Source organism: Myotis brandtii, unplaced genomic scaffold (assembly GCF_000412655.1).
Source record: "Myotis brandtii unplaced genomic scaffold, ASM41265v1 scaffold8, whole genome shotgun sequence".
Lineage (NCBI taxonomy): Eukaryota > Metazoa > Chordata > Mammalia > Chiroptera > Vespertilionidae > Myotis > Myotis brandtii.
In genome coordinates this window covers 10969842-10979449 of record NW_005371219.1, presented here as the reverse complement: position 1 = coordinate 10979449, position 9608 = coordinate 10969842, and the positions used below count along the sequence as shown (strand labels likewise).

Below are 9608 nucleotides of genomic sequence, written 5' to 3'. Positions count from 1 at the left end.
CACATGTAAAAATCCATTAATTAGTGAGAAATCATTAGCCTTCTTCGGAAGGGTTCCACTTCTAAAGAGGAGGTGGTGATGTGCTGAATAAAGGGGAAGGTGACGAGAAAAAGGGAGAGGAAGTGCCGGGGAGGATGGAGGTGGAGGGAAGGGCTGCCCGGCTGGCCCGGGGGTCTCGGCGACCCTGGGGCGCGAACTGCGCGTGAAATTACTGAGCTGCGAACGCAGCACTGGGGCTGCAGACCCCGGCTCATTTGCCGGGAGAAGAGCCCCGGTGGAGTCGCTCACAGCAGTGTTACAGCCCCTCCTCTTAGTTTTAAGAACCTAAGCATTGTTTCTGCTTTGATAAAGGTTACTCATTGCTTATGGGAAAACAACGACGGTGGGCTGTGGCACCTCTTTTGGCTCCTTGCATTGCACTGTTGGAATTAAAAACTAAACTAAAAAAAACGGCCAAGAACATGTGTACTTTGCTTTTTAAATGTAGAAGCCTTAGATTGTGGTACCCAATGGGCACATGATAGGTTATTTACTTGATTTTTACCCCCAGTGCGTTAAAAATCTGTGTAGCTATTTGAACTCATTTTAAAGATATTTTGGAAGAACTATGATAAATCAACTTACGGAAACATTTGGCTTTCACAAGTATAAAACATGCGTTTTGAGTCAAGCACAGGTCTTTCTGGCACTAAAATCAAGTAGGAAATGAGAAAAAAATTAAAACCAGAAGACTTCAGGAAGGTGACAAATTGGAAAGCATTCTAGGAGATTCATAGGACCGTTTTATGTGAAAGACGCTTTCTCTGAGCTTAAAGAGATTATGTTCAGTTTTATAAAAGGATCTTAGGCTCAAAAGACAAGGGTGGGGGAAAGGAAAGACCAATCTATGTAAAAGATAGTGCCATATCCCTGAAATGGTGATATTTTCTTAGTGTCTCTGTTCACTTTTCTCCCAAATTTCCTTCCCTCCTCCTCCTCCTCCTCTTCCCTTCTCTCCCCCTTTCTTTTACCCACCCCCCAGGTATGTAAATGCAGTTGCCTTAAATTCTTTGTGAATGAACATTAGAGCATTTCTCAGAGTTCCCAGTTGGAAAAAGCCTTCCACACAACTTGAAAGGCTGATGTCCCTCTCAGGAAATGAATGAGTCGATAACCTCTGACACCAGTGACCAGTCCAGTGAACCCTACCTTAATTCCACTAATACTGGAGGCCCCCAATCAGGCAAGACTGAATCTCATATCATACCGTGGTTCAGTTATGGTATTTCACACTTTTAAGCTGTGTATTGGTAGGTTTGAATTTCATCAAATTTAACAATAAACAAGGATTCAGATTCCACCTATAGTTTCTGACTTTATTAAACTTTTCTAATTAAGACAAACTTACAGATAAAATACGTACTATAAATGTATGTCAGTGACAACTAAACTGTACTGGCTTGTGAATTTTATGACAATTGGGTTTACATGAATAATAGCTTTCCCCCTCAAGTTACATGCATACTTTTCCAGATTATTTTTTTGTTACCCAGATGTTGATTTTTTAAAGTAAATCTGTCATTTAAAATATTTTTAAAAGGCACATAACTTATTTTAGTATTTTCTATTTTGTATTATGTGAAATGTTTAACCTGGAATGAATGCCCTTGTTAAAGTTACTTCATTATAGTCAGTTGCTTTTTTATTAAAAATAATGCCTAGTAAATGTTTTGTTAACAAATAATTTTTTGAGAGCTTTGAGCTTTTGTTACTCCTTCCAAATCATTTGGATTTTCACGCTTTTTCTTTCCTCCCTACCAAGGTTTATACCCCCTTTCGTGGGAAACAACAAAATAAACAAACAGACAAAAAGTCTTTACAAATTCATCTGTCTTTATTGAAGCCTTTTACCATAGACTGCCTAAAATAGCATATACTTATATATATCCACTTATTTCAGATCTGAACCAATTAGTATACATTTATATTTACTTGTTCAGTAGGAGGAGGAGGTGTGCATAGATGCCATATGTGGATTTTTCAGAAGGTCTTGGATTCAGGCTCCCTGCATTTCAGTTTGTGTGAAACAGTGTTGGTTAGGAGTGTTAAGAGTTAGCAGTGTGGACATGTTTGGAGACACCCGAGGGGATTGCGGGTTTGGTGGGGGAGGGTCAACTCGGTAGCGTTGCCTAAGGGAAGTGGTATCTGTACAGTTTCTCTGTAAACTGCTTGTTTAAGAAAATGGGGGGTGGGGAGGGGGAAAGAGTAGTGGTGCGTTTAAATGTTTGAAAAACGGGTGATGCTTTATATTTTAAAGGAAATAAGTCATTTCTATTTGATCTATAATATTTATTGTGTTCGATGAGGGCGGTAATATTGGTGTCAGTATCTAGTAATCTGCAATCATTTGAACCGATTTGAAAGGTAAAGGGAAAGCATTTTGAAACTGGGGCGGGCGAAACGGGGTAGGAGCCTAATCCGTTATTAAATTTTCATTTATTCGACTCTTCTATCCACTGGTAAAATGTCACGGTCCAGTCAATATTCTATGAATTTACCTTTTTGTCTCCCACTTGCCTCTTTCTTTACCCTTCCCCCCACCAGCGCCCGATTTTTTTCTCCCCCACCTCTTTCTCTAGCTCTGCAGCCGCCTCTACTGGCCGCCCCTCTTCACCTCCCTGCCTGGCGCACCCCTCCCCCTCCCTGCCCTACCTCGTCTTGCTCTTGGGGAACAATCGCCAGTGATTGAGGTTCACTCTATGTTAAGCTGGAAAACTGGGCTGTTATTTAGGAAGTCATTAATCACATCTCCTCCCCCCGGAAAGAGATGGCGGAGAAACCTGTGAAGTACAGTTTCTTACCAACCCCCTCCAAAATGTTGCGAATTGATAAACCTAAACACAATTTGACTACATGAAGGTGATAGCGATTTTTCCAGTAGGATTTTATTTTGAATTTGAAAGATTTCAGGGCACATTCAGGTAATCGTGTGCTTTTGTCTTATTGTAGGTGTATATTATCATCTGAACTTTCATGGGGATGTAACTAGGTTTAATTAGAATATTTTGTAAATTATATATTCTCTAAGAACTGAATTAAATAGGAGATTTGTGTCCAAAGCCGGTTTGCTGCTGTCGAGCTGCTGAATTCTTAAAGGGGAAAAAAGCGTAACCTCGGTTGCTTTATTTAAATGGCTCTTTTCCCCCTAAATGAGATTATTTGGACAGGCTTATGTGTAGGGCACGCGTGTGCACATATATGACTGTGCTGTTTTTCTTAACGATTCACAAGGAACCTCCATTGTGTTTAAATAAAAGCACGAAATCAGCATTCTGTTTTATCGTAAAGAAGCGTCCCAAATTGTCTTTAAGGTAACGTGTTTGAGTTTTTCGTGTTCATTCATAAATTATTTTGATGTCAGCATAGATGAAATGGCGATTGGTTATCTCTTCCTCTTGCCAGCCCCTTAAGGATCCGAGGTGAAATTAGTAGCAAGAAAGCATGTAATTGACAAAGTCACGTGTGCTCAGGGGGCCAGAAACTGGAGAGAGAAGAGAAAAAAATCAAAAGAGGGAAAGCACATTAGACCATGCGAGCTAAATTTGTGATCGCACAAAATCAAGATGTTAGATTGATGCAGAAGATCACTCCGTTGCAAAGGGAAAGTTTTCATCTCACGAGTTTGGAGCAGAGGGCCCGTGGGGCAACATGGCCGAAGGTTAATTTTCTTTTCTATTGTTTTACTGTGATTTTCTCTCTTCCTTTCTCTCCCCCTCCCCCTCTCCCACCCTTCTTTGCCCGTCCCCCCCTTCCTGGTTATACCCCAATACTGGGCATTTCCCCCACCCTCCATCGCGCAAGGGGGCTTTCTGCAACCTATTGTTACAGATCTCCAAAAATGTTTTGTACCGCCCACACTGATTCACAACTTGAAAAGCTTTCAGTGGGCTATTGTTTGAATTGTTTGAGTGTGATTAAGCGCAGTTTCAGTTAGTGAGCCCAAGAAAACTTTTATACACCTGCCCCCTCCCCCATCCCACCCCAACTTTAATTGAAAGTTATGGGGGGAGGGGAACGCACATTGCAGATAACCCCGGATTCGCTGCCGCCGCATGTGCATTTAAACTAGTTCTAACCATCTTCGCGATTTCTCTTTCCTCCTGGTGCCCGCCCGAGAGAGGAGTTTCGCTGAAAATTTCTCTTTGTGAATGGGATCAGTGTTAAATCAGCAATATGCAAGTAAAGTATCTCATGCTGTACTGTAATGTGTGCCTGAAAAAAAATGGAGTTAAATGAAAAAGGACACGTCTGTACAGAACCGTGCAAGTGGATGTGATCGATAGAACAGTGTGGCTTCCCCTCCCCCGCTTCCCCTTTTAACTATTTTCATTTTAAATATTTTCTGTAGAAGGAAAGTAGGAATCAACCATTTAATCGCGTTTTCTTTTTTTTTACTAATTTACTTTTTTGTCCTGTTCTACTCAGGCGGGGCAAGCAAAGGTGGTGGAGAAGAGCCCGGGAAGCTGCCGCAGCAGGCAGAGGAGGAATCCCAGGTTTTGCACGGAACTGGCCACTGTAAGTGGTTCAATGTGCGAATGGGATTTGGATTCATCTCCATGATAAACCGAGAGGGAAGACCCTTGGATATTCCAGTCGATGTATTCGTACACCAAGTAAGCCAACCCCCCCCCTCCCCCGCCGCCCTTCACCTTTTTCCACGTGGAGTTGATAAAGTAGTTTTGTCAATGGCTATACAATAATGTGCCCTTGGGTGTATTGAAAGACAAAAATCTTCCTTCTAGTCATGAGTTAATACAGTTTTTAGGGTATATGTACGGCTCTCTTCCTGAGTATTTTTCCTAAACAGAAAATGAAATCTATGAAATTTTACTGCTTGGGTGCTTGTTGACTTTAATAGCAAGTTCCCTCTCTTCATTCGACAGTGAAATTGCAGTGGTGTAGCTTCCGGTGTTATCCGTTACAATGTACTCTGTCGCCTACGCCTAGTAAATGAGTAGGTAAATGAATGAAGAAACGGCGGCTGTTTTAAGTTTTAAAAACACACGACACAATAGTTTGCTGTGGAAATCTGTAGGTCACTGTATTTTAGACATCTCTAGTCAATAGCTTTTCCTGTTCATCTCTGCCTGTCCGGTAGTCATTTATACATGTAAGTTAAAATAATTTGATTTTACACTAAAATAAAGTAGAACACTGTTAGCCTAGTATGGATTTGAAGAAATGTAAGAGTGGATGCTTAGTAATCAAACATTTTAGAAATGTGCTTCGTGTAGGGCTTATGTCCAAGGATACTGTCTCTTTAAGAGACTGAACTAAAAAAACATGTGGCCAGAGGCGGCTCTAGCTTGTATGTTTAAAATGTGCTAGTCTGCTACTTGAGGGTAAATTTCCACCATTCCTTATAGTGTGTTGTAATTTTTTAAGATGCTTAATACCAAGCAGAATGTTATTGCTTCTCATTTTAAATTTTTACGCAGAAACAAATTAATACCTCATCCCCTTTCAATCCACTCATCTCTATTACTTAATCTCTTTATAGTAAAAAAGATAATTTACAGTTTGCAAGTTTGATCATTTCATTAAAGGAAGTTAAAGAACTATTCTCTGTAATTCTTAGATAGGCGTAAAGGGATTTAAGAGTGAAGAGGTTTACTTTGTCTTGACATCTAAGTTAAAAAGAATTCAATGAATGGCTATCAATATACTACAGGTTGACTGACAGTAGATGCAAGAAATAGTCTGTTTGCATGAAGAGTCTTTATCTTATTTGATACTATGTTGCATGTTCCTGGTAATATTTACAGCCTCCTTTCTCCCTACGGAATATCATCTCCAAATTAAGTATATAAACAATAGAAACACATGAAACCATTCTGTTTTGATCTGTTGTCCTGTAGTGCTTGGTAGCTTCCTGACCTTGCTGTGTGGTGTGTGTTTTCCTTTCCTAAAGGCCTGGCCATCATTATTGGCTGTTTATATGTGGAAGGATCAGCATAATCTGTGAATTGAAACAGGGTTTAAATACATAAATAGAAGTGCACAGACAGGCTACTGAATTTTATGCCTCCTACTTTATATTGCACAATGAAACCAGATTTTCTGCAGAGTGACTGAAATCACTGACAGATCTAGTTCTGTCAGGCCTTGGCTTTCCCCCCTTTGAACCTTCTTTAGGTTGTTAAATTGTTCTTTACGATCTCATAAATTTGTTTTATAGATGAATGAAAAAAATAGCCCTTTCTTCTTTGATCACACCTTGTTATAATTTGGTTTTCTGTGTTTACCTTTAATATATTCAAATATTAGGCATCTTATTAATTAAATATTTAGAACCACAAGACATCCAAATTTAAGCTGTTTAATGGTTATATATTGATAAACATTCCTATAGCCACTAAATTTAGAAATGTTATATTGCTGAAAAAGTTTTATAGAGAGCAAACCATTTCCAGTGTACAGTAATTGATTATTAAAGACTTGCTTTAATCTTGTTACACATTATGTGTTTACTAAAGAACAATATTAAAATGACATGTGATAAAAATGCTCTTTAAATATATGTATTTGTATTCTTCAGAAGAATATATCTAGATACATTCTTAGGAAGAAGTATGTAAAAAGTCAATAAAACTTAAGTATTAGTGTTTTTTGTGATGTTAAAAGCCAGGCAGTGGTAATCTTTAACTTTAAAATTAGGAAGTGATATTTTAGGGAATTTTTTTATGGTAAAAATATATCTAGGAAAAAATTACTTGGGTATCAGTCACCTTATTTTTTTGCATCTTCAGTTTGATACCTGAGTTTCTGTCTTATATTGTGACTTAATGTATATTACATATAAATTATATGAATAATTGTTTGGAAGAAGGCAGGAATCCTACTGATTTTAGCCAAGCAACTCTAAGTAACAATTTGATGGTCATAAATGATATGTGTAGCATCATGTGAACAGTGCTTTTGCTTATACAATCAGGTTGCAATTCAGGACAATTTTATAAATATCTTTTAAGCCTTTTAAGTTATTTATGCTGCCAATTTTACTGTCTGAGCATTTTGAAAGCATACTAGGTTTTATGTATAATTATAAATTAGATTCCCTCCCCCATTATGTCTCTATATTCTTTTGTTATGAAAGAATAGGCATGGGTATTTTGGGAATTTTGAAATGTTTTCCTGGACCGAGATCTACTCATTATTTTAAATATATGACATGAGTGTTTTTTGAGTGTTCAGAAGTGTATGTGGTTTTGTATTTTAAAAAAATATTTGAAAACGTTTTTAATACTATATACGTGGGGAAATAAAAATAAATTATTTTATTTTCTTTAAAATAATATTTTAAAATTCATGCTAAGTCACCAGGATATATTTTTTTTCTTTTGAAAATATTGACTGCAAAGAACTGCACATCAAAAACAACTAAGTTTCTAGGAAATTAAGAATACATTCATTTATATATATATTTGTTCATTGTTACATAAAGCTACTTAAAATTTTTTGGTAGTAATACAATCATACTTCTAGTTCTCTAATGTTACCAGGTCCTCCAAAAGAAACACATGACTTAGGTATTGTACTTTATCTATCTTTAGATTCTTTGATATATGCAGTGAAATTCTGCTGTCTGAAGATGGTGTGCAACCATTGGTGGTTTAAAATGACAGATTCATTTTAATTTCTAATGTTAACTTGTGATTTAAATCATCTTATATTTGTGGACTATTAATAAATTCAAATGTATTTTGACACATGATAATACTGAAACATTGGTGGCATTCAATAAGGAATATTTTATTTTTTACAAACTTAATACTGTGTAAATATATTTGTGAATTTTGGCAGCACACAGTTTGAGGTGTTCCTTAAAATTTTAATATTTGACAATTTTGATGGTTTAATTTGTCAGTATGATTAATTTGTAGGAATATCTTACTTAAAAATCCAATGGGAAACAGATTTGTCTCTCAATTGAAGGAAGGGTATATATGGTTAATTCAGATTTGTAGCCTAGGTTCCTGCTAAGGTGATTTCATCAATTAGAATATGATCATTTCTTAAGTGCTAATAATTAATACTCCTATCAGTTTATTGTTAATAAATTTTTTAAATGTGCATCCACAGTTAGATTGTGGGCTGACATGTTTAAACGATCTGGAAAGGTCTCTGGCAACTTCTTGAAATATTATAAGCTTTTAATAAGCTTAAATAATGATGGTACTTTAGATGAATTGCATGGTAATTAAATATTAGACCTTTTTTGGAGAAGAGCAATATTCCCCAATAACTACCAGTTGATATTTGTTATCCTGTAAGTTTTCCTTACATATATTTTGACATTTATGTCCAGTCATTTTCTCTTCTAATAAGATGAAATAATCATTTGAAATTTATTTTTTTTAGGGGAAAAATAGAATCCATTCTCCTTATTGCCCTCTCTTAAGCTTATTTGCATAGTAATATTTCTTCACTTATTGGATTGTATTTGGAATTCTTGGCCATCAAATATGGTACAAAGATTTTTTGACATAAATATATTTCTTTTTTTCACAATTTATGTAAGAATTTTTTTCAAAGACAGAGAAATTCAAGATGATAGCAATTTAGCTAGTATTACTCAGTAGGCTTAAGTATTTTTTAATAATTTGGTTTTGAGTTCTTCATTTACCTTTGTAGTATTGATGTTTCCTTCCTATGCTCTGTATTTCTGACCTGTAGTTTAATCTTTATGGAGGATACAAATGTTCATATTAGAAAGATTTTATGTTCCTTTTATTTCTTTGCTTAGAAAACATCTCAAAGAGTAATGGAAGTAGAAGAAATAAGAAAAATTATTGTAACATAAATTGAAAGTATTTTATTAATAGTATAAGATATGAAAACATTTGCAGATGACTAATTTATTATTTTAAATTTTTATTTTATTTGAGAGAGAGAAAGAAACATCAATTTGTTGTTCTACTTATTTATGTGTTCATTTGTTGATTCTTATATGTGCCTGTACCTGGGATGGAGCCCACAACCTTTGTATATGGGGACGATGCTCTAAACAACTGAGCTACCCACCCAGGGTGGACATGACTAATTTATATATATGAAAATTTCAAGTATTATACACAATTCAGTTGATGTATCATAAAGTACATAGTGTAAATGTTTTCAATATTAATTAATTATACAACTTGTGAAAACAGATTTACTCCAATATGTTCATGCTTAAGGGCTTTTCATAGCATTTTATCTACGATTTTTTTGTCATAGTTAGGCATGAAAACATTTTTCACATGCAGAATAGATGTGATTATTATTATTCTCAGGACTGTTGATTATTTTAATTTCAAAAAGTTTATTTAGACAGAGAAATCTTAGAAATTTTAAAACGTGAACATATGATAATTGTAGGTCATTTCTTTGAAAGTTATAGATTTTAATACTTTGAAAATAGTTCCTCAGCCTATCAAATTTTCATGATTTGCCCAGTTGACCAATTTGGAAGAATCCCAAATGAAATGCCTTTAATGTAATCACATTTAAAAGCACTTAAATCAAAGTTTTATAAAAGATATTGGATACTTCCCTTCTGATTTTCAAATGCTGATCTATTTTAAGAC

The 9608-nt window shown here is 35.7% G+C and overlaps 1 protein-coding gene across 1 annotated transcript in view; it reads left to right on the top strand.

The window, feature by feature from the left end:
* The first annotated feature begins 3646 nt into the window (after positions 1-3646).
* The window catches only part of LIN28B (lin-28 homolog B (C. elegans)), a 78673-nt gene continuing 72711 nt past the window's right edge, over positions 3647-9608 (top strand). The window contains exons 1-2 of the mRNA XM_005883800.2: positions 3647-3697; positions 4465-4652. Coding sequence (XP_005883862.1) covers positions 3688-3697; positions 4465-4652 — 198 coding nt within the window. The 5' untranslated portion in view covers positions 3647-3687. The remainder of the gene's footprint in view (positions 3698-4464; positions 4653-9608) is intronic.